Raw genomic sequence first — 26,847 nt, 5'->3', positions numbered from 1 at the left:
CCCAAAAAATCCAAACCCAAGTTGGCGGATTTGGGGCATTTCCCCCTTTTTATTTTTCTTTTTTAAGGGGGGGTTGTGGAGTTTTGGGGTGATTTATTGGGCTCTTGATGTGGTTTTTTGTTATTTTTTTGGCGGGTTTTGGGGCGTATTGATGGGATTTGGGGATTTGATGGATTTTGGGGCTGTTTTGATGGATTTTTTGGGTGTTTTGTTGGGTTTTGGGGGCAATTCATTGGATTTTGGGGGTGATCTGGTGGGGTTTGGGGTCTTTTGTTGAGCTTTTGGGGTCTTTGGGAGGGGGGTCTGTTGGGGTGTGGGGTGTTTTGGGGGCAATCTGTTGGATTTTGGGGGTGATCTGGTGGGGTTTGGGGTCTTTTGCTGAGTTTTTGAGGTCTTTGGTGGGGGTCTGTTGGGGTTTGGGGTGTTTTGGGGGCAATTCGTTGGATTTTGGGGGTGATCTGGTGGGGTTTGGGGTCTTTTGTTGAGTTTTTGGGGTCTTTGGGAGGGGGGTCTGTTGGGGTTTGGGGTGTTTTGGGGGCAATTCGTTGGATTTTGGGGGTGATCTGGTGGGGCTTAGGGTATTTTGTTGAGTTTTTGGGGTCTTTGGGAGGGGGGTCTGTTGGGGTTTGGGGTGTTTTGGGGGCAATTCGTTGGATTTTGGGGGTGATCTGGTGGGGTTTGGGGTCTTTTGTTGAGTTTTCAGGGTCTTTGGTGGGGGTCTGTTGGGGTTTGGGGTGTTTTGGGGGCAATCTGTTGGATTTTGGGGGTGATCTGGTGGGGTTTGGGGTCTTTTGTTGAGCTTTTGGGGTCTTTGGGAGGGGGGTCTGTTGGGGTGTGGGGTGTTTTGGGGGCAATTTGTTGGATTTTGGGGGTGATCTGGTGGGGTTTGGGGTCTTTTGTTGAGTTTTTGGGGTCTTTGGGAGGGGGGTCTGTTGGGGTTTGGGGTGTTTTGGGGGCAATTTGTTGGATTTTGGGGGTGATCTGGTGGGGTTTGGGGTCTTTTGCTGAGTTTTTGGGGTCTTTGGGAGGGGGGTCTTTTGGGGTTTGGGGTGTTTTGGGGGCAATCTGTTGGATTTTGGGGGTGATCTGGTGGGGTTTGGGGTCTTTTGCTGAGTTTTCGGGGTCTTTGGGAGGGGGGTCTGTTGTGGTTTGGGGTGTTTCATTCAGTTTCCAGCAGTTTTGGGGGATTTGGGGTTGATTTGTGGGTTTGGGGTTGCGGGAATCGAATTTTCCACATGAGAACAACAGAAGGATTTTGTTAATTTCACGGCCTCTGCTAAAATTCGGGTCCTTTATTAGAACTAATCGGGTTTTTTTCAGGAGCCCTTTGACTTTATTGGGGTTTTCTGGTAAGTTTTCACCGCCAATCCCCTAGAGAAATGTCCCCCAAGAACAAAAGCCCAGTATTTAGGGAAGTGCTCTGTGTATCCACGCATACATCCATAGAGATCAGGCAGATGCAGTGAATTACAAACACAGAGCCTGAAGCTCCCCTCGTCCAGCCACCCGAAAAATCCCTGGCCCTTCATTCCAAGGCGAGCCAGATGTCATAAACATCTCCCCAAACCAGAAAGCCTTTGATGCTGGAAGGGCGGGACCTGAGAAAGAGAGAATCAGAGAAGTTAAACAGTGAAAAGCTTTATATATAAGCTGGGCACGACTTACGCAGCGTGGAAAATAGAGGTGGCATCCCGCACAAATTAAAAGCACGATGCCTCGCACGCCCCAGGGAATTGCCTGAAGGAGGTGCTGAGGAAGAGCCCCCCCTGCCCTTTGTTTAACGAGGGCTCCGGAGAAAATCACCCCATCGATACGAACAAGGAGAGCGGCGAGACGTGCTGGAGGCCGACAACGAATAAATTAACGAGTGATTAACAAATGTAAACCTGCTGATAAGGTTGTGAAGCCGAGGTGGGGAAACGGCGGGGGGGGGGAGGGGAGGCAGGGGACAAAGGCTGTCATGTTGTGCCCATAGATGCTCTCCTGTTTATGGGATGCCCACCATTGCAATCGCGAATAAAACCTGCTTTTCTCAGAGATACCGTCCTGACAGAAGTTATTTGGGGTATTTCCAACAGGGGTGGGGGTTTTTTTAGGGGGGGGGACGATTTGGGCCGTTCTTTGGGGTCTCCAACCCAACGCTGCCCTTACGGGGTCCCCAGTCTTTGTCTTTGGGGGCACCGATGTGTTGCTGTGTCTATGGGGTCCCCAACCCATGGTTTTGGGGTGTCCGCCCCATTTCTGTGTCTATGGGGTCCCCAACCCATTGTCTTTGTGGTCCCCATGGTTTCGGGGTATCCGCCCCATTTGTGTGTCTATGGGGTCTCCATCCCATTGTCTATGGGGTCTCCAACCCATTGTCTTCGTGGTCCCCATGGTTTTGGGGTATCCGCCCCATTTCTGTGTCTATGGGGTCCCCAACCCATGGTTTTGGGGTGTCCGCCCCATTTCTGTGTCTTTGTGGTCCCCATGGTTCTGGGGTGCCCGCCCCATTTCTGTGTCTATGGGGTCTCCAACCCATGGTTTTGGGGTGTTTGCCCCATTTCTGTGTCTTTGTGGTCCCCAACCCATGGTTTTGGGGTGCCCGCCCCATTTCTGTGTCTATGGGGTCCCCAACCCATGGTTTTGGGGTGCCCGCCCCATTTCTGTGTCTATGGGGTCCCCAACCCATGGTTTTGGGGTGGCCGCCCCATTTCTGTGTCTATGGGGTCCCCAACCCATTGTCTTCGTGGTCCCCAACCCATGGTTTTGGGGTGTCCGCCCCATTTCTGTGTCTTTGTGGTCCCCAACCCATGGTTTTGGGGTGTCTGCCCCATTTCTGTGTCTATGGGATCTCCATCCCATTGTCTTCATAGTCCCCATGGTTTTGGGGTGTCTGCCCCATTTCTGTGTCTATGGGGTCTCCAACCCATTGTCTTCGTGGTCCCCATGGTTTTGGGGTGTCCGCCCCATTTCTGTGTCTATGGGGTCCCCAACCCATGGTTTTGGGGTGTCCGCCCCATTTCTGTGTCTATGGGGTCTCCAACCCATTGTCTTCGTGGTCCCCAACCCATGGTTTTGGGGTGTCTGCCCCATTTCTGTGTCTATGGGGTCCCCAACCCATGGTTTTGGGGTGTCTGTCCCATTTCTGTGTCTATGGGGTCTCCAACCCATTGTCTTCGTGGTCCCCAACCCATGGTTTTGGGGTGGCCGCCCCATTTCTGTGTCTATGGGGTCTCCACGGATGGGTGTGGGGCTCCGCACCGCCCCCACCCCATAGAGCGGCCCATTAAGGTCCCGATGGCCCATTAAGGGGAGGGGAGGGTTTAACACCTTCCTGCCCGGTTCAGGTGTGTGGGGTGAAGGTTGGGGGTGGGGTGTGGGGGAGAGGGGAGGGGAAGAACCCTTTAACCCCTTCGTACCCACTGTGAGGGGGATTGTGGGGTTATGGGGTTGGGTTCACAGTTAGGGTTGGGGTTGTGGGACTGGGGTTAGGGGGTTATGGGGTCGGTGTCAAAGGTAGTGATAATGGATTGGGGATATGGGGTTATGGGATTGGAGTTATGGGGTTGGTTTCACAGTTAGGGTTGGGGTTGGGGTTGTGGGACTGGGATTAGGGGGTTATGGGGTCGGTGTCAAAGGTAGTGATATTGGATTGGGGATACGGGGTTATGGGATTGGGGTTATGGGGTTGGTTTCACAGTTAGGGTTGGGGTTATGGGAGTGGGGTTATAGGGTTGGAGTTACGGGATTGAGATCAGGGTTGGGGTTATGAGGTCTGGTTTATAAGGTCAAGGTTAGGGTCAGGGTTGGAGCTGAGGTTACAGGGTTATGGGGATGAGGTTATGGGGTCCCCTGCCCCCACCTCCAGCCCCATAGCTGCTGCTACGCTGCACACAGCAGACCCCTCCCCCCCAAAGGACCCCCCCCCACCACCACACCCCACCCCAAAACCGGGGGAGGTCCGCGGCAATGGGGCGGGCCGTTCTATAGGGGGAATGGGACGGAGATGCTTCGCCCCGCCCACCACCCGTAGCCCCGCCCACCGAACAAGGCCACGCCCATATCCCCACCCCACCTAAGCCTGGCTCCTCCCACTTCGCGTAGCCCCGCCCCCAGGCCTCGCCCTCGCCCGGCCGGAGGCCACGCCCCCCCCGAAGCCCCGCCCCCTGCGAAGCCCCGCCCCCTCCCGCCACCGCAGCTCAGCGCAGCTCCGCACCGCATTCAGGGGGTGCCCCAAAATTCACGGAATTCCCACCCCCGCGGGGAACACCGCTGGTTACAGGTCTCCAACCAGACTCTGCACCACCAACGACGACCCTCTGTGCTCTGCCAGTCAGCCAGTTCTCAACCCACCTCACTGTCCACTCATCTGTCCACACTTCCTCAGCTTTGTTATAAGGATGTCGTGGGAGACAGTGTCAAACGCCTTGCTGAAATCAAGGTAGGCTACATCCACTGCTCTCCCCCATCCACCCAGCCAGTGACAACATCATAGAAGGCCACCAGGTTGGCCAAGCATGATTTCCCCTTGTTAAATACGTTCTGACTGTTCCTGATGACCTTCTTTTCTTCCAATTGCTTGGAGATGGCATCCAGCTCAAGTTGCTCCATCACCCTTCCAGGGACAGAGGTGAGGCTGACTGGCCTGAAGTTTCACAGATTTGTCCTTCCTGCCTGTTTTGAAGACTGGTGTGACATTGGCTATCCTCCCGTCTTCAAGCACCTCTGCCATTCTCCAAGACACTTCAAAGATGACAGAAAGAGTGGTTTGACAATCGCTTCTGCCAGCTCCCCAAGCTGCACTTGAGTGAATCCTGTTGATGCCCGTTGATTTGTGTGCATTGATTTTCCATAGGCAATCTGACCAGCTCCTCCTCAACCAAGGGGAAGTCTTCCTTTCTCCAGTCACTCTCTTATCTCCAGGGTCTGCGATTTCTGAGGAGCAATCTTATCAGCAAAGACAGAAGCAAGGAAGGTGCTCAGTAACTCTGCCTTCTCCATGCTCTCCATTACCAGGGCACCAACCTCATTCAGCAGCAGACCCACATTCTTCCTAGCCTTCCTTTTGCTATTAAGATACTTGAAAAGCCTTTCCATTTTCCCCTGATCTCCTTTACCAGATTTAATTGCAAGCTTTCCTCATTGCATCCCTGCAGGCCCTGACAGCGTTCCATTATTCTCCCCAAGTGCCCATGCCTCTTTTTCACATTTCACAGACTTTCTTCCTGCCTTTGAGATTATCCATGAGCTCCTTGCTCATCCATGCCGGTCTCTGTTCAGCTTTGTCTGACTTTTAACTCGGAGGGAAGCACTGATCTCGAGTGTAGAGGAAGTGATGCTTCAGTGTTAACCATCTGCCTTGGTCCCCCTAATCTTCCAATGCTCAGAGCTGAGGAATACCTCCAAGTGGGTCCTTGAAGTGTTGGAGTCAGGCTTCCTGTTAATGGCCTGTTTTCCTACTTCTTGGCGTGGTTCTTCCACTCAGCATCCTCAACTCCAGTGCCTCACAGTTCAGACTATGAATGAAAACATCAAATAGGATCAGACCCATTATTGCCTCCAGCAAAACCTTGTGCCACTGACCACCACTCTGACTGGCCCAGCCATTCAGCCAGTTTGTCATCCTCCTCATTCTCTACCTGTGCAGCCCCTACATCAGTCGCTTTCTCGAGTCAGGACACAGAAACCCTCTGCTTCTCTTTCATCTTCCAACTTACTACATTCAAAACAGACCCTGGGAAGGGCTTCCTTTAAAGGTTCTTGCCCCATGAGCTCTGGTGCTCAAGGGACATTTGGATAAAGCCCTACATGACGTGCTTTCACCTCTGGTTAGTCCTGAAATGCTCAGGCAGTTGGACTAAATGATCTCTGAAGGTCACTTACAAATGATTTTTTTTTTTTTTAATGGTTGTATGAATCCGTGTTGAGATAAAACATAAAAGTCATTGTCTTGCTGCTACATCTCCACGGCTTATGGAAAATAAATCATGAGAATTTATGGAAAGTCCTCAAAACTCAGAAGAGTTATTTATCACACATTTATTACACAGAGATTTTTTCCTACGCGTGTTTTGGCCTTTTCCTGACACCTTGAATCAGGGGTTGATTCAGTTGTGCTTCATCCAGCAGCAGGGCCAAGCACTGGCCCAGTACTCCCCTTGTCTCACAAACTCTTCCCTCTTCCACTGCAGCAATGAGCCAACACTGCAGGAGAATTAGGCTTCCTCCTCAGTCATGAATGCTTCTGGAAGGGCACTGAAGGGTGGGAGGAAAAAGAGAGGAGAAGAACAAGGTCAGCCAGCTGATGGGGCATGGCTGAGCACAACCACTGCCTGCAGTGAATATCCCACATCCCACATGCAGACCCATGCACATCAGATGGAAACTTGTCATTTTCCCCTGGTTGCACAGGAGGGTCCTTCCTTCCTTCCTTCCTTCGTTCCTCTTCCTCCTTATTCACATCTAGATGCATATTTCTCTCAATTTCTGGGCTCACATGTGGTTGGAGTGACTTCCCAAGGCCTTCAGACATCACTTCTCACAGATATCCCCAATCCTCTCGCCCAGACTTATGTGCTTCCAGCTGCTGCTTCCTGGACCAGTCGCACTTCAGAAGCCTTCCTGGATCTTCCAGTGCTTGTTAGGATCTTCCTGAATTCTCCACAGCTCATGGTGAGACGTCTTCTGTATGACAGGGCCTTGATGAGCAGCTCTTATGAAACGTTTGTTTGTAAGGCATGTTGTGTTGTACTCATGCTGAGAATTCCATCCGTCTTGGAACTGACTTGGAAGGGCAGCAGCCTGATTTAGCCCACTTGATTACCAGCGGCCAACCAGAGGATCAGGGATAGGGTTCAGTGTTTGAGTTAGGTTTAAGATGAGAGTTTGGGCTGGTGCTAGCACTGATGATTAGATTTAGTGTTAGGTGAAGTGCCAGCACTTGAGTTATTGTTAGGGCGAGGGATGTGATAAGAGTTGGTATTTAGGGGGAAGAGTTTGAGTTTAGGTTGAAATTTAGGACAAGAACGGGTTGAGGTTAGACTTTAAGATTAGGAGTTTGTGTTATGGGTTAGGAGTTAGGGTTGGGGTTAGGCTTAGATTAAAGGTTTAATATATGGGTTAGAGTTACACTAGGGTTAGGGTTAGGGTTAGGGTTAGGGTTAGGGTTAGGGTTAGGGTTAGGGTTAGGGTTAGGGTTAGGGTTAGGGTTAGGGTTAGGGTTAGGGTTAGGGTTAGGGTTAGGGTTCCCTCCATGGAGAAAAACTAGGTGAGGACACAGATGGATGTGGCTAGTTGACAGCAAAGGGAATCAAAAGGCACAGCTCTGTAAAAGTAAATTTAATTACGTCCAAGTTCTGTCCGCTGAATCATAGAAGCATAGAATGGCTTTGGTTGGAAAGATCAGAAGGATGATGTAGTTCCAACCCTCCTGCTGTGTGCAGGGTTGCCAACCACAAGACCAGGCTGCCCGGCCTTGAATGCCTCCAGAGATGAGGCATCCACAAATTCTCTGGACAGACTGATCCTGTGCCCCACCACCCCGAGGGAAGGATCTCTTCATAGCATCCAACACAAACTTCCCCTCTTGCAGTTTAAATCCATCTGCCCTCATCGTATCACCGTCTTCCAGCACAAGAAGTCCCTCTCCTGCCTGCAAGCTCCTTTCCAATATTGCAGATCACTGTGAGCTCTCTCCGGAGCATTCCTTCTCCAAGCTAAACAATTCGAGCTTCCACAATCCTTAAACAGCCCTCTGCTTAGATTTGTGGTGCACCTCTGTACCCACGCCAACAGCTCCGTGTCTCCCTTGTGCAGGGACTCCAGGCCTGGACACAGTGCTCCAGATGGAGCCTGGCAAAGGCAGAGTGGAGGGGTGCAATCACCTCCCTCTCATTGCTGGACACCCCTGTGTTGGAGCAGCCCTGGACACCGATGGCCATCCAGGCTACGAGAGCGCAGTGCTGGCTCATGGCCAGCTCTTCATCCATCAGGACCCCCAGCTGAATCCACTTTCCGCAGTGGAGAACCTCTGAGCAACAGAAGATATCTTCTCGCTGTGTCAAACACAGGTTTCACTCACTGCCCTTTTCTTTGCTGCTACTTCATCTCAGACACGAGGAGGCATACGCCGGAATCTCAAGTTCCATAGAATCAAGGAGGGAAAAGAAGAGAGAAATGGAAAGCATTGGAGGGGAACAGAAGCAGCACAAGTGGTTGGAAAATTTTAAACATGTTTTAAAGAAAAGAACGTACTGATGGCAAACAACAAAGCCCAAGCTTAGAATGGGACACATTAGAAGTCACCTGGGCAGAGAGATGGAATCGTTACGATAACTGGAAAACATCCGCAACAACAGTTTCCGAATGGCGTCCTTCAGTGCCTGGTTCCTCACGCTGTAGATGAGGGGGTTCACTGCTGGAGGCACCACCGAGTACAGAATTGCCACCGCCACATCCAGGGCTGGGGAGGAGATGGACTGGGGCTTCAGGTAGGTGAAGAAGCCAGTGCTGACACACAGGGAGACCACGGCCAGGTGAGGGAGGCAGGTGGAAAAGGCTTTGTGCCGTCCCTGCACAGAGGGCATCCTCAGCACAGCCCTGAGGATCTGCACGTAGGAAAGCAGAATGAAAACGAAACAGCCAAAGAACAGAAATACGCTGAATGTCATAAGACTGAGATTCCTGAGGTAGGGGTAGGAACAGGAGAGCTTGAGAATGTGGGGAATTTCACAGAAGAACTGGTCCACAGCGTTGCCTCGGCAGAGAGGCAGTGAAAACGTGTTGGCAGTGTGCAGCAGAGAATTGAGAAGCCCAGTGCCCCAGGCAGCTGCTGCCATGCTGGCACAAGCTCTGCCGTCCAGGAGGGTCCCGTAGTGCAGGGGCTTGCAGATGGCAACGTAGCGGTCATAGGACATGACGGTGAGAAGGTAAAATTCAGCTGACAGCAAGAACGAGAACAGAAAGACCTGGGCAGCACATGCAGCGTAGGAGATGTGCCTGGTGTCCCAGAGGGCATTGGCCATGGCTTTGGGGACAGTGGTGGAGATGCAGCCCAGGTCGAGGAGGGCGAGGTTGAGGAGGAAGAAGTACATGGGGGTGTGCAGGCGGGGGTCGCAGGCTACGGCTGTGCTGATGAGGCCGTTGCCCAGGAGGGCAGCCAGGTAGATGCCCAGCAAGAGCCAGAAGTGCAGGAGCTGCAGCTGCCGCGTGTCTGCCAGCGCCAGCAGGAGGAACTCGCTGATGGAGCTGCTGTTGGGCATCTGTGGCTCCTGGACATGGGTAATCATCAGAGGAGAAACAAAAGGCAAGTTAGGTGGGACTTCTCTTGGCAACAACCTGGACCATTCCTTGGTGACCTTCCTCCTGCCGTATAATCCAATACGTTTTCTTTCTCTGAAGGAAACGATCGTTCAGATCCATGATTTGAGATTATTTTCATGAGTTTGAATACGTAAGGATGAGGAGAGGCCTCTGCCCGTGGGCTCTTGAGAAAGCAATCCTCACCCACCCAGGTGGGTACACTGCTAAGAGGCAGGAGTGCTTGGTTTTCCTTTTGGAATGTGACATCTCTCTTTGCATCTCCCCACTTCATCTCCCTGGGCTTCCAGGTAAGGCTTTCAGGGAAAGATTTGCATCCTGCAGGGCAGCTCACGGCTTGGAAAGACATCTGTCTTAGAGAGAGAGCCAAGTGCCCTAACAATGGCATCTCCTTAAAAGAATGTCAGCTCTTTCCCAGCCTCACAGCCTTTGCTGTCCACAGCCCCGAGCAGCTGCTCTCAGCCCCCGTGTGCTGCAGAAGGAGCTGAGCTCACGCCTGGAGAGATGCAGCCCTGCTCTGCTCTGGCTGCAGAGGAGGGGGTTCGTGCTTGGGCACCACTGCCATGAAGGCAGAGGTATTTCTGGGTGGGAGAGGATGCAGGGGGCTTGCTCAGAAGAAGGAGGCAGCTTGGAGGGGAATCCTATGTGGTTGTCTCTTGAGTCGTCCCCCTGGACAACATTTCTGTTTTTCCTTTCCTCTCACTCCCTGATCACAGCCCAGCTGCCTGGAGATCGTCTTCCCTGCCTGCTGTTTCCCTGTCTCGTGTCTTTTCCTTCTTTTCCTTGCTGCACGCACACTCACCGCCCCAAGGTCAGTGCACCCATCTTTGCCTGCCAGGAAACTGCCTGTTTGCAGGGCAGTACTGTGTGCACGCCTGTCTTTGCAGGTATAAACAGACATATCAGAAAGCCTGAATGGGATCGACAGAGCTGATGTTCATTCTGTCCACCGAGTGAGGAGAGGCTGATGGAACATGAGGATGCTGCTCACAAACCTGCTCACCTCCTGAGCTACAGTACAGCAGTCTCAGTGATGTGTCAACATAGGCAGCTCCTCTCCCATTTCTCCAGTCCCCATCCTAAGGGTAGGAAAATGAACACGGGGCAGGAATTCCCATGTTTGGTTCTCTTTCTTGCTGGGTCCTGAGCGTGCAGTGCAGCTGTGAGCCCCCAGCCCCACGCAGCACCCTTAGCAGCAGAAGGCCCCTGTGCTGCTGGGGGGCTCCTTCCCCCCACACATCTCCCTGCAGCTACCTGGCTCTGCTGGACAGCCCTTTACATCCCATAGGGATGGCATTCAGCTGAATCAGTTGGAGCATCTTGTCCTGAGGTTGTAGCCCTGGGTCCTGGAGGGCAGTCAGCTCCCTCCCTTCCTCCCACACCCCCAGCCAGACCAGCACTGACCACACATGTGGCCACAAGCATCCCTCCTCTTCCACAGGCCTCTTTCTCCTCCGTCTGCATTAATTCCCATCTTTGCCTGGTGCAGTCTCTATCCGCTTATCAGCTCTCACTGACTGCATTTCCCTCTTGGATCCCCACAATGCTGTCCCCATGCAGGCTGTACCTCCCTCTCCCTGTTGGAGCTGCCATCTGTGTCACAGGGGTTGTGCCGCACTCAGTGACATCTCTGTGTCTGCTGTAATAAAAAGGCCTTAAATATGACAACTCCTTTTTTGGACAGGGCTCCTTGAAAGCTTTGTCTGCAACACTGAGACCTCCCTAATGAGCAGCTGAAGTCTTGAAGACTTGAGGGAAATGGCTCGTTAGGTCTTTGTGCACTGTAATGAGCCCCACAGCGTGTGTGGTGTCGGTGGACTTCTGGCACTGAGAGAAGCCTGCTGTAACCAAATGATGGAGGTGCAGTCAAAACGCTGTCCAGAAATGTTGGAGAATATTGAAGTAGTAATTGGTCCCTGTGGGGCCATAACCAACAAAGCCTCCCCACAGCTGTGTTAGAGCAGATTGGAGGCTGTGATTCCAGGCAGGCAAAGGCCCTGTGCAGGTGCTTTCAGGTTGAGAAAGCCCTTGGTTTGTCTGATGCACAGAAGGGTAGGGCCATCGCTGCAGGCTTTGGGAAGGGTGGTCCGTCCCTCACTGATGGCCCAAGGCTCTCTGACAGTCAGTGGGATGTGAATCACAGAAGCATTTAATCTCCAGGTTGGAAACGACCTGCAAGACCATCCAGGCCAACCATCCTCCCATTGCCATTGCTATGCAAGCCTCTAAGCCACATCTCAGCTCCTCGGCCAGGCGCCTCTTGAGCACTGCGGGGACGGCAAGTCCCCCCCTCCCTGGGCAGCCATTCCACTGTCTGACCTCCCTCTGAGAGAACAAGAGGCCAAACTCCTCATCTCAACCTCCCTTCTGGACGTTTGAGAGCGCAGTAAGGTCTCCTCTGAGCCCCGTCTTCTCTACGTCCCCATCCTAAACAATCCCAGCTCCCTCAGCCGCTCCTCACAGCACTTGTGCTCCAGACCCCTCACCAGTTCTGTTGCCCTTCTCTGGACACGCTGCAGGGCCTCAAAGTCTTTCCTGTAGTGAGGGGCCCAGAACTGAACACAGCACTCGAGCTGCGGCCTCACCTGAGCTGAGTACAGGGGACGATCACCTCCTGCTCCTGCTGGCCACGCTATTTCCAATGCAGGCCAGGATGTCATTGGCCCTCTTGGCCACCTGGGCGCACTGCTGGCTCACGTTCAGCCGAGCATCAACCAGCACCCCCAGGTCCTTTTCCTCTTCACAGTCACCCAGCCATCAGCCCCAAGCCTATAGCTGTAGTGAACCTCATCCCATTCCCCTGAGCCCAGCGATCCAGCTTCTCCAGATCCCTCTGAAGGGCCTCCCTACCCTCAGGCAGATCCACACCACCTCCCAACTTGCTGTCATCCGCAGACTTACCGAGGGCACACTCAATGCCTTCATCAAGGCCATCAGTAAAGATACTGAACAAGATGGTGCCCAGGACCGACCCCTTGGGCACCACTTGTGACGGGCCGCCAGCTGGACCTAGCTCCATGAACACTGCCCACTGGACATGGGCAGCCAGTTCCTTACCCAAAGCAGGGCATACCTGTCCAAGAAGAGTACGCCTGTCCCATGTGTGCGTGGAGTGTTCTGTGAGGGACAACGGTATGACACCTACTGGCCTCCCTACAGGTCTGCAAGGAGGCAAGGAGCCCCAGTGGATGAGGACAACGTGTGCCCTCCTGAGCCTCAGCTGCAGTCACAACTGCCACAGCCAAGAGGACAAAGACCTTGGTTTTCTGCCAGGTCCCTCCAGCCTTGCCAGTGCTGTTGGCCATCTCCACCATGGGCTGTTCTGTGCAGTCCTACACTTGCCTCCTTTTCCCTGCAGGCTGCAGACACTCACCTCGACTCCTGCACTGCCACTCACCCTGGCACGGCCTTACTTTGGTGGCTCTGCAATCTCACTAGCTGTTCCTTGTGACACAGCAGCACAGATCACAGCGTCCTGCTGGGTGTCTCTGGCACCACAGCAAAACTATTATAGGTGAGGGCTGACCTGTCAGCTTGCGCTGAAACAATCAATTCTAAGTCCTTTTCCAGCCATGTTCCTCTTGTAGTCCTTCAGGACATTTCTACAAAATGGTAATCCTTTACGTGTTGATACGCTCACAATTGTATTTGTCTAAGCTGTATGCTTTATAGGAAAATCACAGAAGGCTTGAATTACTTACAGCTTTCAGAGGAAAGGAGGAAAAGGAAAGAGAAATGAAAATGTGTAGCAAGATCACCCTGCTTATTATCCTTTCTCTCCTTCATTAGCTTCAGCTCAACGTGAGCTTCAGCCTTCCCCATTGCTTCTCTGCAGGCTCTGACAACACACCTGTACTCCTCCCAAGAGGACAGGCCCTTTTTTCCACTTTTCCCACACCTTCTCCTTCCCTTTCATCTTATCCATGAGCTCCTTGCTCATCCACGCAGGCCTCCTGCATCCATTCCCCCAATTCCTACTCTTAGGGATGCACTGATCCTGAGCTTGGAAGAAGTGCTGTTTAAATGTTGCCCAGCTCTCATGGGCTCCCTGACCTTCAAGCACTCGAGACCATGAGATACCTCCAAGTAGATCCCAGAAATTGTTGAAGTTGGCTCTCTGACAGTCCAGGGCAGCAATCCCACTTTTTGCCTTACTTCTTCCACCCCAGGTCTTGAACTCCACCATCTCACCATTGCTGCATCTGAAGCTGCCCCCAAACTTCTCATCCCTAACAAGCCCATCCCTGCTGGAAAGAACAAGGTCCAAAATCACCCCACCCCTTGTTGGCTCCTCCAACACCTGCGTGACCAAATTGTCCTCAGCGCATGGCAGGAACCACCTGGACTGTGTGTGCCCAGCCATGTTGCTCACCCTGCAGATATCTGGGTGATTCAGGTCCCCCATGAGAACCAGTGCATGGGATGGCAAGGCTCCTTGCAGCTGCGTGCAGAAGGCGACTTCCCTGACCTCATCCCCCTGATCTGGTGACTGCAGTACAGCCCACAACAGTGTCATCCATACCAGCCCTGCTCTTAATTCCCACCCACAAGCACTCCACACGCTCTTCACCCTCCCACGGGTGCACCTCAATCCATTCTAGTGGCTCTCCCACATAAAGTGCAGCTCCTCCACCTCGCTTCCCCAGCCTGTCCTTCCTGAAAAGGACACAGCCCTGCATTTTGAGCTGCCCCACCACATCTCCGTGACTGCAGTGAGATCACGGCCCTGCGACTGCACACAGATCTCCAGCCCATCCTGTTCATTTCCCACGCTGTGCGCACTGGTCTACAGGCACTTTAGGGAAGCCATATGTGCAGTTACCCCTAGAGGGACACAGGAAGATTTTGGATGGGGTATTGGCAACACGACCTTCTCTGAGGAGTCCCCTATGGGATCCTATGGACAGCTCAGAGCTTTTTTCCTGCTATCTCCAACGGTGACAACTGTTGTGGTTTCGTGATTGTTTGTTGTCAGTATTCCACATCAGAACATCGTGTGGACCAGTGGGAGTTAACGAGTTATGTTCTGGTTCTGTTTACTGCCTTCTGTGGACTTTCTGAGTATCCTGATGGGAAGGGAAGGGGGGGGCATCCCTGGAGGACCTGGCAGGAGGAGGAGATGGGGTGGAGCTCCATACAGGACTTGGAATGTCTGTCTGTCTGCCTCTGGCCTGGCTCAGCCGTCTCAGCTCCCCCTGTCATGGACTTATACCCAAGGACAACCCCGTGACAACTACTGGTGGAGAATGCGGGCAACTGTGGTTTTTTACTTCATCTTAAGAGCAGTATATAGAGAACTAAGGACCCTTATGTTACTTGGAACATACTGGCTCCTTTTTAAGCTCCTCATATTCTTTTTTGGAGTTGCACATATGTATAGTCAGTTAAGGGCTCTGATGGAGATACCTGCCTGGTTCCTACACATCCTGGCTAATCTAACAGACAATATGATGTTTGGACTGGTTTCTAGGTGCTCTTCCCAGTTCGTTATGCATGTTCAGGCTGCCAGCTTAGGTACTGTGCCATCAGTCTCTCTGCATGTATTCTCTGCAATAGTAATTTACATTATGTGGAGGAAGCTTTCCCCGAAATGTGAAGTGGCAGAGGTTTAGGACAGAGATTAGAAGCATGGGGACCCCCGGTGTCATGGGATCGTGGAGAGAGAGTTTCCAAACCGAGATCTGAACCAAATGGAAACGCGTGTCCTCACATCTAGAACGGAAAGAAGAAGTGGAGGAAATAGAGGAAGATCCAGGCAAGGGGCCCTCCTCAAAACCACCACCACCGAGAAAGGCAACCGAGAAAAGTAAGAGACATGGAGAGGAGAGCGATGAGGAGGGAATCACTGTTACCACTATTTGTTGATCCCTGAAAGTGACTGAAATCCAAGGCATAAAGAAGGAGTTTACGCGACACCCGAGTGAGCCTGTTGTCACCTGGTTGCTTCGGTGCTGGGACAACAGGGCTGGTAGCGTGTTCCTAAATAGTTGTGAAGCCTGCCAGCTAGGAAACATTGCCCGAGACTCAGCTATTGACAGAGGGATTAGTGGAAGTAGAGTCGCCACCCTTTGGGAACGAATGTTATTAGCTGTGAAGGGAAGATTTCCCTTCAAAACCGAGCTGGAGCCTGGGATTTAAAGCTGGAATACTGCTGAGAAACACATCCAGCATTTGCGAGAAACAGCCGTAGTTGAAATGCTGCATGATCCTGAGTTTGTTTCTAGTGATCCACACTAGGACCATGATCTCGAGAGAACAGCGAGTGCACCCGAAATATGGCGGAAGCTCACGAGAACAGCACCAGAAAGGTACACCAGTTCACTGTTCGAAACGATAGATATGAAGACCTAGGCAGAAGACCCCCAATTTTTGAACTGATTCTTGCACTTCAAAGATTGGAACAGAGATTACTACCATCCCACGCTTCCTTATCAGCCATCTGCCAAATGGCAGAAAGACTCGATAGAGTGGAGAAGAGCCAGAACAACATGTGGCAGGAACTGTCCCTCGAGATCAATTGTGGTGGCAGTATCAGGAACACCCGATGAAGACCAGGCAATCAAAAGAATCTGCTGAAGGAGCTGGTTGAACTGATTAAAGTCTCAGCTATCAAAGGCAGACGCCCCGCTACTCGAGCAAAGGGCCACAGTAAATTTATGTCTCGTGCTGCCCTGTGGAGCTCCTTACATCAGCACAGAGAGGATATGAAGAAGGGGCATGATGAACCCACTCCTGCACTACGAGCACGGGTGAGAAAATTACAAAGCAGATCAACGACCACTGAAGTTGCTCCCGTTACTGCAGGGGACAAATAGAGGGGCCCTGCCTTCAGCCAGGGGGAGGAAAGGGATAATAGAGTGTATTGGAGTGTGTGGATTCGATGGCCTGGCACATCAGAACCACAGGAATATAGAGCACTGGTGGACATCAATGCCCTGTGCACTCTGATGCCCTCAAGTTACAAAGGGACAGAACTGATTTATATTTCCAGAGTGACTGGGGGCTCTCAGGAATTGTCTGTGCTGGAGGTGGAAATAAGCCTGACTGGAAAAACCTGGCAGAAGCATCCTATAGTAACTGGACAGGAGGCTCCGTGCATACTTGGTATGGATTATCTTAGAAGGGGGCATTTCAAGAATCCCAAGGGATTCCGATGGGCTTTTGGAATAGCTGCTGGAGATACAGACAACATTAAGCAGCTGTCTGTCTTGTCTTGTCTTGCAGGGCCCTTCGCCACAATGAATTTAGCAGATCTAGGGGCTGAAGTTATCAAAGTGGAAAGACCAGGGGGAAGAAAGCCTGAGAACTCCAAACTTCAAACGTTTGTGGAATGTGGTTAATCTCTTCTTCAGGGAGATGATGTCTGTTCTCACAGGAAAGGTCAAGAACATTTGGATTTTGTGTTGAGGGACATGGCTTAGTGAGAACTGCTGGCGATAGGGGGATGGTTGGACTGGATGATCTTGTAGGTCTTTTCCAACTTGGTGTTTCTGTGACTCTGTGATTCTGGCCTGTCAGAAGACCCATCTGTAGTGGGGTTACTACAGGTAAAAGAGCAGCAGGTACCCATTGCTACAGGAACAGTAGACAGACGGCAGTACCGCACCGACAGGGATGCCTTGCTCCCCATTCATAAGCTGATTGATCAGCTAAAGAGTCAGGGAGTGGTCAGCAAAACTCACCCGCCTTTTAACAGCCCCATATGGCCAGTGCGTAAAGCCAGTGGAGAATGGAGGCTGACAGTAGACTGCTATGGCCTGAATGAAGTCACACCCCCACTGCTGTGCCAGAGGTGTTAGAACTCCAGTATGAACTGGAGTCAAAAGCAGCCGAATGGTTTGCCACCGTTGACACTGCCAATGCATTCTACTCCATTCCGCTGGCCACAGGATGCAGGCCACAGTTTGCTTTTACTTGGAGGGGTGTGCAGTACGCATGGAACTGTTTTCCCCAGGGGTGGAAACACAGCTTGACCATTTGCCATGGGTTGATCCAAACTGCATTGGAACAGGGCGGTGCTCCTGAGCACCTTCAGTACATTGATGACATTGCTGTGTGGGGCGATACAGCAGAGGATGTCTTTAAGAAAGGAGAGCAAATAATTCAAATTCTTCTGCCTGCTGGTTTTGCTATTATGCGGAACAAAGTGAAGTGACCTGCCCAGGAGATTCAGTTCCTAGGAGTAAAATGGCAAGATGGGCGCCGTCACATCCGAGGAAATGCGATCGACAAAATCACCGCTATGTCTCCACCCGCTAGCAAAAAAGAGACACAGTCCTTTCTGGGTGCAGTGGGCTTTTGGAAGATGCACATCCCAAAATACAGCCTCATAGTTAGCCCCCTCTATCAGGTGATGTGAAAGAAGAACAATTTTGTGTCGCGTCCTGAACGGCAGCAGGTTTTTAAACGGATTAAACAGGAGATAGCCCGTGCTGTGGCCCTAGGGCCAGTATGGATGGGACAGGGTGTAAAGAACATCCTCTACACTGCTGCTGGAGAGAAAGGTCCCACTTGCAGTTTGGGGCAAAGAGCCTCAGGAGAGACCCGAGGCTGACCCCGGGGACTTTGGAGTAGAGCATCACAAGGACTTTCCCCAGACCAGAGGGAAAGCAGGGAAGTTCAGAGGTAGATGAAAAAAACTGAGTTCTCCAAAACTTAATGCAACTAAACATGATGTGTGACAAATCATGGAGGGAAATTGGCTGTTAAAATGATTTTTACAGGGAAAAAGAGTGAAAAAACTGCTTCACTGGCTCACCAGAATCAACCTCCTCTTCCTGCAAGCTGCATTCCAAGCACAGCAGCTTCAGCTGAGCACAGCAAACGTGAAGGCCCTGCTGCAGGAGATCTCAGACACACCTTCCCAAGGTCAAAGCAAAAACCTTCAAGCTCAAAAGGGATCACTGGCAAGGCAGGCACGCACTGCAGAGCACTCTGATATCTGTGCTGTGGGGATGAGCAGCTTGTGCACCGCGTGGGTTTGCACTGCTTTGTGCTCCACCACCTCCTGAAACTTGGGATGGTGCACTGAGGAAGAACAAGCTCAGCTTTTTGGAGTTTTATTGCAGACAAACAAGGCTTGGTGTCACACAGCTGCTCTGAGCTCCTGATTAAACCATTTGAGAAGAGCAGCAGAACCAATGTGCAGCACATTGGGTGAGGAAGGACGATGGGGTTGTGTGAGAGAAATGCCTTCCCCAAAGCAAGCACTGGGCTGGAGGAGGCACCAAAACCAAACCCTGCTTGCACCATTTCCTCTCCTCATTCCATGTGCTGACATAGATTTTAAGAACAAAACACAAGACTACAGTGAAGAAAGCTCCAGAACAACTCAGCTACTTCATTTACCCCTTCCCATTCCACTACAGGTGATTCTCAGAAAACCTCCAAGAGCCACGTTACTGCTCTCCTGACCCTTCTCTCAGGTTCATCAGTGCACTCACAAATCACTGAGAGCAACACAAGCACACAGATACACAGAACATCCCTACAGGATGGTTCCCTCCTTAGGAAACGGCATCAAAAAGCTGCTGGCAGGAGGAGCAGAAGAGGAAAGCGGGCATGGTGAGAGAGCTGCTTTGGGCAGCAGGGAAAGGCCATCTGAAGCTCCTGGCTTAAGTCATCACCACACAAAGCCACAGGTGGTGACCAGGCTGGGGCTCTGGCTGAAGCTCTGCCCACATCTGGGGCATTGCAGGCTCTGTATCCTGTGTGGCTGTGCTGGTAGGTAACGAGACTGGAGCTGCTTTTGAAGGTTCCCAGAGTCTTGGGATGCTTCTAAAGCCCGTGTGTGCTGTGGATGTGCTTGTGGGTGTTGAGATTAGATCTGTGTTTAAAGCTCTTCTCACACTCAGGGCATTTGTAGGGTCTCTCTCCTGTGTGCATGCGCTGGTGCTGCTTCAGTTCATAGCTGCTTTTGAAGCTCTTCCCACACTCAGAGCACTGAAAGGGTCTCTCCCCTGTGTGGATGCGCTGGTGGAAGGTGAGGTGGGAACTCCTTGTGAAGCTCTTCCCACACTCAGAGCACCTGTAGGGTTTCTCCTCTGTGTGGATGCGCTGGTGGTCCTTCAATTCAGAGCTGCTTTTGAAGCTCTTTGCACAATGGTGGCACCAGAATGGTCTCTCTCCTGTGTGGATGCGTTGGTGGCAGGTGAGGTAGTAACTTGTTTTGAAGCTCTTCCCACACCCAGAGCAGCTGTAGGGTTTTTCTCCTGTGTGCATGCGGTGGTGATTGGTGAGGTGGGAGCTCCTTTTGAAGCTCTTCCCACACTCAGGACATTTGTAAGGTCTCTTCTCTCTGTGGATGCTCTCATGCCTCTTCAATTCGTAACTCCTTTTGAAGCTCTTCTCACACTCTGAGCACTTGTATGGTCTGTCCGCTGTGTGGATGCGCTGATGGCTGGTCAGGTTGGATCTCCATTTGAAGCACTTCCCACAGTCAGAGCACTTGTATGGGCTCTCTGTTGCATGCACGCACTGCTGGTCAATGATGCTGGAATCTATTTTAAAGCTTTTCCCACGCTCAGTGCATGGATTCTGCTTTTTCTTCTGGCTCACATCCTTGCTCCTGGGTTTATCACACTGCTTTTGACCCATGCTGAAGTGCAATGGGGTGCCTCCTGTCTTTCCCAGACACTTTCCGAGTGGCTTTTTGGTGTGCTCACCCTTTTTGGTGTCCTGACCCTTCTCCAGGCCTCCTTGGACATCCCTTCTGATTTCTTGCATGGAAACGTGACCCCTCTTTCTTTTGGCCACACCACTTTCCTGCTGGTCCTCCAGTATATCTGTAATCCGAGTTCCTGCTGGATGAAAGAGGAGATCCAGAAATAGCACACGGTGCCCCAAATATTCCCCCATCACAGATGGCTTTTCTAGCCCCAAACCTCCTCCTTCCCTCCACCACCTCACCTGGGCTGAGGTCTCCTGGCTCAGCCTCAGGGCTGCACACATCTGGGATCCAGGGCTCTTCCCCTCCTTCAAGCAGGGAGATCACCACGGGTCTGGGGGCTGCAAGTGGAGCTTCAACGAGAGAAACAGGGGAGATGAGAGCATTTCCATCATTGGGGCACAGTGCCTGTTCAACAGCTCCACTCTGTGTCCCTCCCCAGGGAGAAACCACACTTTGGGCCTGAATGACACCGGGCCCACAGCTTCCTTTGGAGCAAAGAATGCTTTTACAGCTCTGAAAACTGAAGGGATATTTTCATTAAAATTAACTTGGGAACAGCTTATTTATTTTCTAGCAATTTATCAATGACCGAAGCATCAAAATGTTTATGGAAATTAAATGGAAAAATCTTAAATTGTAAAGGAGCAACCAGGGAGCCATCTGTTAGCTGGAGCTGCTGGAACTATGCAACGTAACAACAGAAGGTCTGGTTTTCTCCCTCCTGGCTGATGCCTGCTTGCCAGCACTGACACCGGGGCTTTTATCAGAGTGCAGTGCGTACTGAGCCCTCCTGAAACTCATGCTTCTCAGTATTTCCTTTGTTGCTGCTGCAGTTATCAATATGTAACTGCACGGCTATTATTCCAGGCCCGGCCTGCAGAGGCTCATTCTGCACAGCCAAAGGTGCCCTAACGAGGAGGAAAGGCAGCAAAGCCCTCACCCAGCGAGGCCACGCACTGGTACGTCTCCAGCATCACGTCCCGGTAGAGCGCTCGCTGCGCAGGGTCCAGCAGCGCCCACTCCTCCCTGCTGAAATACACGGCCACCTGCGCAAAGCTCACGGGCTCCTGCAAGCAAAGAGGCTCCTTGCTGGGAACAGCCAAGGCCCAGGGAAGCAGCTCGCACAGGACACAAACTCCCGTCCCAGCCGCTTCTCTGGCCCCAGCACACACCTGCTGCCTGAGGGCACCTCCCTCTCCCCCGGCATTCGCATCCCTCGCCCCTCCGCCTCTCCTGCCTGCTGCCCCCAGCCCCTACCTGACACGGATGTGCTGTGGCCATCTGCTGCTCTCCTGCAGGTGAGATGATCACGGCCGGAAGGCAGAAGTCCAACTGGAGCCTGCAGGGACAAGAGAAATGGCAGGGGAGCTGTGAGGGAACGCAGCAGTCCCTGTCCCAGCCCAGCCCTCCACAGCCCAGCTGCAGGACACTGCCTGCCTGGGGGACCACAATGACCACGTAGTTTCAATCCCCTGCTATGTGCAGAGTTGCCATCCACCACGCCAGGCTGCCCTGAGCCACATTCAGCCTGGCCTCGAATGCATCCAGCGATGGGGCACCCACGACATCTCTGGGCAGCCTGTTCTCGCGCTTCACCACCCCCCGAGTGCAAAACTTCATCCAGAATGTCTAAACTAAATCTCCTCTGTCTCAATTTAAAACCATTCCCCCTTGTTCTGTCACCATCCACCCACGTAAGCTGTCGTTCCTCCTCCACTTTATGCATCTCCTACAAGTCCTGAAAGGCCACAATGACGCCTCCCCGGAGCCTTCTCTTCTCCAAGCTGAACGAGCCCCGCTCCCCCACTGCACCAGGAATGCCTCGGCGGCTGCATTTCCCTCCTCCCCCACCAGGCGGCGCTGCTCCCCACTCAGCTCAGCACGCACCCTGCGCTCCCTTCCAGGGCCCGTTCTCAGCAGCGGGCGCCCTTTGCACAACGCAGCCTGGGCTGCGCTTTGCTGACGTGCAGATGTTGCCTGCTGGGTCCCCGAAGGGAAACTGCGGGCTGCCGGGGAAGGGGAGTGGAGTGGAAATTCCCCCCTTGGAGGCTTCACATTCACGCACTCAAAAGGAGGCATCGGGGAGTTGAAAGCTTCCATCAATCCATGCGTGCAGAGCTGCGGAGCGAGGTCACCTCGTGTCTGCCGTGGCCCAGAGGGAGAAACGCACTCCCAGCTGCGCTGTGTTACACAGAGCCAAGCGGGCAGCAGAGCACGCTGAGCGCCTCTGCTCACTTCCTCGCTATCCCAGCTCCAACCCCTTCCTGTGCCCCTCGGAGCCCAAGCCGGGCTGCAACACGCCTGGCAACCGCTGCTCCCCTCGTTGCAGCCCGTCTGGCCCAGCAAACCTGCCGTGCTGGGCAGGAGCTGGAGCCGGGACCGGGCTCCCGCCTGGGCTACGGCAGTGCCGGTTCCGCCCCGCCGGTGCCGCTCCCCGCTGCCCTCCCGCCGCTGCTGGCAGGGGGCAGGAAGCGTGCGCTCCTCTGCACGAGCCACCGAGGGCACCTACCTCGGGTGCGGAGCAGGCTGCTCCCACCTCTGGCGCAGGCAACCGGGCTCCTGGGAGTCGCTCCTGGGAGAGCAGGGGATGCCGAGTGCCCGCAGCCCGGAGCTGGCCGCACGACGGCCTTGCTGCAGCTCCTGCCGCCGCGGTGCTGCCCGGATGGCTTCCAGCCAGGCTCTGGCCGCTTCGGCACAGCCTCAGCTCCAGGCAGCGATTCCCACAGCGAGCACGCCCCGAGCCGGCTGCCAGGCCTTGGGCAGGTTCACAGCTCGTTCTCAGGGCACGTCTGCAGACGGGCGGGGGAGGGAGGGACGGGGGCTGTGTTTTGTCACGCCAATGAAGCGCCGCTTTCTGCTAGGTCTCTGCTTCCTTTGCTGGGGCCGTTCGCACATCCTTGCGGTCGCACATCCCCACGTTGCTGTCCTGGCGCTCCTTTAACTCCTCTCACCCGTGAGCAGGTCCCAGAGGAGCCAATCTCCGGCTGCACTGCCCTGGAGGCCAGCATCTCCCTGCAGCTGGCTCACTTCCTCGCTGAGCGCTGCCCATGGCACTCATGGCACGTTTCTCCTCACTGAGCGAGTGACTTCTGTTGCTAACAGCTTTCTATCCTGCTTTCTCGATTCGCTCTTCTCTGCAAGGCATGAGCATGGTTAAGCTCTCTGCTGTACAAGGGCCAGGAGACCTCAGCCCAGGTGAGGTGGTGGAGGGAAGGAAGAGGTTGGGGCTGTAAGAGCCATCTCTGTCTGTGTTTTATTTGGGCACTGTGTGCTACTTCTGGATTTCCTCTTTCATCCAGCAGGAAGTGGGATTACAGATATCCTGGAGGACCAGCAGGAAAGTGGTGTGGCTGAAGGGCAGAGGGGTCACGTTTCCATGGAAGAAATCAGAAGGGATGTCCAAGGAGGCCTGGAGAAAGGACAGGGTGAGCACACCAAAAAGCCACTGGGAACGTGTCTGGGAAAGACAGGAGGCACCCCACTGGACTTCAGCATGGGTCAAAAGGAGCCTGAAGAACCCAGGAGCAAGGATGTGAGCCAGAAGAAAAAGCAGAATCCATGCACAGAGTGTGGAAATAGCTTTGAAAAAGATTCCAGCATCATTAACCACCAGTGCCTGCGCTCAGCAATGAGTCCATGCAAGTGCTCTGAGTGTGGGAAGAGCTTCAAAAGGAGATCCCACCTCACCTCCCACCAACACATACACACAGGAGAGAGACCCTACAATGCTCTGAGTGTGGGAAGACCATAAAAACCATAAAAACCCATTCCCACCACATCTACCACCTGCGCTTCCACACAGGAGAGAGACCCTACAAGTGCTCTGAGTGTGAAAAGGGCTGTAAACACAGATGTAGTCTCAACACCCATCAGCACATCCACAGCACAAACAGGCTGTAGAAGCATCTCAAGACTCTGGGAACCTTCAGAAGCAGTTCCAGCCTCGTTGCCTACCAGCACAGCCACACAACACAAAGAATCTGCAGAGCCCCAAACATTTGGAAGAGCTTCGGCCAGAGCCACAGGCTGGTCACCACCTGCAGCTTTGTGTAGTGATGAAACATACAAAATCCTTTGGGTAAAGGAAGAGCTCTGCAGCCAAATTAAATCCTCCTTTTCCTTCTCTGCGTATTGCTCTCCTTCAGCTGCAGTTGCTGTGCTGAGCAGCCAAACAAAGGAGAATCCAGAGTGGGATGTGGCACAGCCACTGGAAACCTTCTGCAGGGTGGCACCTTTTGGCCACGGCTGTGTGCAAGGAGGGTCAGCTCTTACCTCCCCTGCAGAAACTGCTCTGCTGTGGGGCAGCAGGTGAGGACCCAAAGGAAACCTCAGCTGGGCCGATATGTCACCAGGAAGAAAGGAATCCTGTCTGCAGGGTGTGTGGGAAGAGCTTCATCTGGAGCTCAACCCTCAGTAGAGCCCAGGGAACCAAATAGGGTAGAATCCCTGTGAGCGCCTTGAGTGCAGGAAGATCTCCGTGCAGAGCTGGGAGCTCAACACACACCAGTGGAACCACACGAGGAACCCTACAGGTGTGCAGCCTGCAAGAAGAGCTTTGGCCACAGCTTGAACCTGCTGCGGTACCGGAGTGTCTGCACTTGGGTGAAGTCCAATCCGTGCCTGCACCAGTGAGTTCACGTGGCTGGAAGCCTTAGAAATGCCTCCAGTGTGAGAAGGGCTTTGTGCAGAGCGCAGAGCTCCTCACTCACAGGAGATGGCACTCGTGGCAGAGGTGCTACAAATGCCCCATGTGTGGGAAGAGCTTTTGCCAGGGGATCCACTCAGGGCAGAGACCATAGAAATGCCTGCACTGCAGGAGGAGCTGCATCCAGAGCTCCATCCTCATTAAACGTTGCCCAGCTCATGTGATAAAGTGGCCCTGCAAGTGTCTCTGGGGCAGGAAGTTTCTATCCAGGCTGGCACCTCATTTCTGATGGGAAAAACCCCAGCAGAGAGACCTTGAGGAGAGCCCAAGGATGAGGGAGACCCAGATACTCCTCCACACTCAGGAGGAGCTTGTGAAGGAGATGGCACCACTGGCACCCTCTGCACAGGGGACTTAACCCAGGAGCTTCAGATGGCCTTTCCCTGCTGCCCAAAGCAGCTCTCTCACCATGCCTGCTTTCCTCTTCTGCTCCTCCTGCCAGCAGCTTTTTGATGCCGTTTCCTAAGGAGGGAACCATCCTGTAGGGATGTTCTGTGTGTCTGTGTGCTTGTGTTGCTCTCAGTGATTTGTGAGTGCACTGATGAACCTGAGAGAAGGGTCAGGAGAGCAGTAACGTGGCTCTTGGAGGTTTTCTGAGAATCATCTGTAGAGGAATGGCAAGGGGATGAATAAAGTAGCTGAGTTGTTCTGAAGCTTTCTTCACTGCAGTCTTGTATTTTTTTTTTTTTGTTTTTAATATAATTGTCAGCACGTGGAATGAGGAGAGGGAAAGGTGCAAGCAGGGTTTGGTTTTGGTGCCTCCTCCAGCCCAGTGCTTGCTGCTGGGAAGGCATTTCTCTCACACAACCCCATCGTCCTTCCTCACCCAATGTGCTGCACATTGGTTCTGCTGCTCTTCTCAAATGCTTTAATCAGCTCAGAGCAGCTGTGTGACACCAAGCCTTGTTTGTCTGCAATAGAACTCCAAAAAGCTGAGCTTGTTCTTCCTCAGTGCACCATCCCAAGTTTCAGGAGGTGGTGGAGCACAAAGCAGTGCAAACCCACGCGGTGCACAAGCTGCTCACCCCCACAGCACAGATATCAGAGTGCTCTGCAGTGCGTGCCTGCCTTGCCAGTGATCCCTTTTGAGCTTGAAGGTTTTTGCTTTGACCTTGGGAAGGTGTGTCTGAGATCTCCTGCAGCAGGGCCTTCACGTTTGCTGTGCTCAGCTGAAGCTGCTGTGCTTGGAATGCAGCTTGCAGGAAGCGGAGGTGGATTTTGGTGAGCCAGTGAAGCAGTTTTTTTCACTCTTTTTCCCTGAAAAAATCATTTTAACAGCCAATTTCCCTCCATGATTTGTCACACATCGTGTTTAGTTGCATTAAGTTTTGGAGAACTCACTTTTTTTCATCTTCCTCTGAACTTCCCTGCTTTCCCTCTGGTCTGGGGAAAGTCCTTGTGATGCTCTACTCCAAAGTCCCCGGGGTCGGCCTCGGGTCTCTCCTGAGGCTCTTTGCCCCAAACTGCAAGTGGGACCTTTCTCTCCAGCAGCGCTGTAGAGGATGTTCTTTACACCCTGTCCCATCCATACTGGCCCTAGGGCCACAGCACGGGCTATCTCCTGTTTAATCCGTTTAAAAACCTGCTGCCGTTCAGGACGCGACACAAAATTGTTCTTCTTTCACATCACCTGATAGAGGGGGCTAACTATGAGGCTGTATTTTGGGATGTGCATCTTCCAAAAGCCCACTGCACCCAGAAAGGACTGTGTCTCTTTTTTGCTAGCGGGTGGAGACATAGCGGTGATTTTGTCGATCGCATTTCCTCGGATGTGACGGCACCCATCTTGCCATTTTACTCCTAGGAACTGAATCTCCTGGGCAGGTCACTTCACTTTGTTCCGCATAATAGCAAAACCAGCAGGCAGAAGAATTTGAATTATTTGCTCTCCTTTCTTAAAGACATCCTCTGCTGTATCGCCCCACACAGCAATGTCATCAATGTACTGAAAGTGCTCAGGAGCACCGCCCTGTTCCAATGCAGTTTGGATCAACCCATGGCAAATGGTCAAGCTGTGTTTCCACCCCTGGGGAAAACAGTTCCATGCGTACTGCACACCCCTCCAAGTAAAAGCAAACTGTGGCCTGCATCCTGTGGCCAGCGGAATGGAGTAGAATGCATTGGCAGTGTCAACGGTGGCAAACCATTCGGCTGCTTTTGACTCCAGTTCATA

At 52.8% G+C, this 26,847-nt stretch overlaps 2 protein-coding genes across 2 annotated transcripts; both read right to left on the bottom strand.

Moving 5' to 3' along the window:
* Positions 1–8,251: 8,251 nt before the first annotated feature.
* On the bottom strand, positions 8,252–9,401 carry LOC149913290 (olfactory receptor 14J1-like). Its single transcript, XM_090130225.1, has one exon. The coding sequence runs from the start codon at positions 9,267–9,269 to the stop codon at positions 8,283–8,285; it is 987 nt and encodes a 328-aa protein (XP_089986351.1). The 5' UTR covers positions 9,270–9,401; the 3' UTR covers positions 8,252–8,282.
* Positions 9,402–18,723: 9,322 nt separating this feature from the next.
* Positions 18,724–21,460, bottom strand: LOC149913289 (uncharacterized). The gene is made up of 4 exons (XM_090130212.1): positions 21,227–21,460; positions 20,910–21,036; positions 20,209–20,319; positions 18,724–20,102 (listed from the first exon to the last, which is right to left on the bottom strand). Exons 1-4 carry the CDS (start codon positions 21,248–21,250, stop codon positions 19,078–19,080), a joined length of 1,287 nt encoding a protein of 428 aa, XP_089986338.1. The 5' UTR covers positions 21,251–21,460; the 3' UTR covers positions 18,724–19,077.
* Positions 21,461–26,847: the final 5,387 nt, after the last annotated feature.

The sequence above is a fragment of the Phasianus colchicus genome, chromosome 39 (assembly GCF_987193195.1).
Source record: "Phasianus colchicus chromosome 39, bPhaCol1.hap1.1, whole genome shotgun sequence".
Classification (NCBI taxonomy): Eukaryota; Metazoa; Chordata; class Aves; order Galliformes; family Phasianidae; genus Phasianus; species Phasianus colchicus.
The sequence above is the reverse complement of the archived record's forward strand: the minus strand, read 5'-3'. Positions and strand labels throughout refer to the sequence as shown.

Bases quoted from the DNA above. Each gene is read 5' to 3' on its own strand.
- LOC149913290 (XM_090130225.1), bottom strand. From the start codon at position 9,269: ATGATTACCCATGTCCAGGAGCCACAGATGCCCAACAGCAGCTCCATC.
- LOC149913289 (XM_090130212.1), bottom strand. From the start codon at position 21,250: ATGGCCACAGCACATCCGTGTCAG. The intron at 21,037-21,226 runs GTAGGGGCTGGG...CTTTGCTTGCAG, and splicing joins CCACAGCACATCCGTGTCAG to GAGCCCGTGAGCTTTGCGCA. The intron at 20,320-20,909 runs GTGAGGGCTTTG...CTCTCGTTGAAG, and splicing joins CCAGTGCGTGGCCTCGCTGG to CTCCACTTGCAGCCCCCAGA.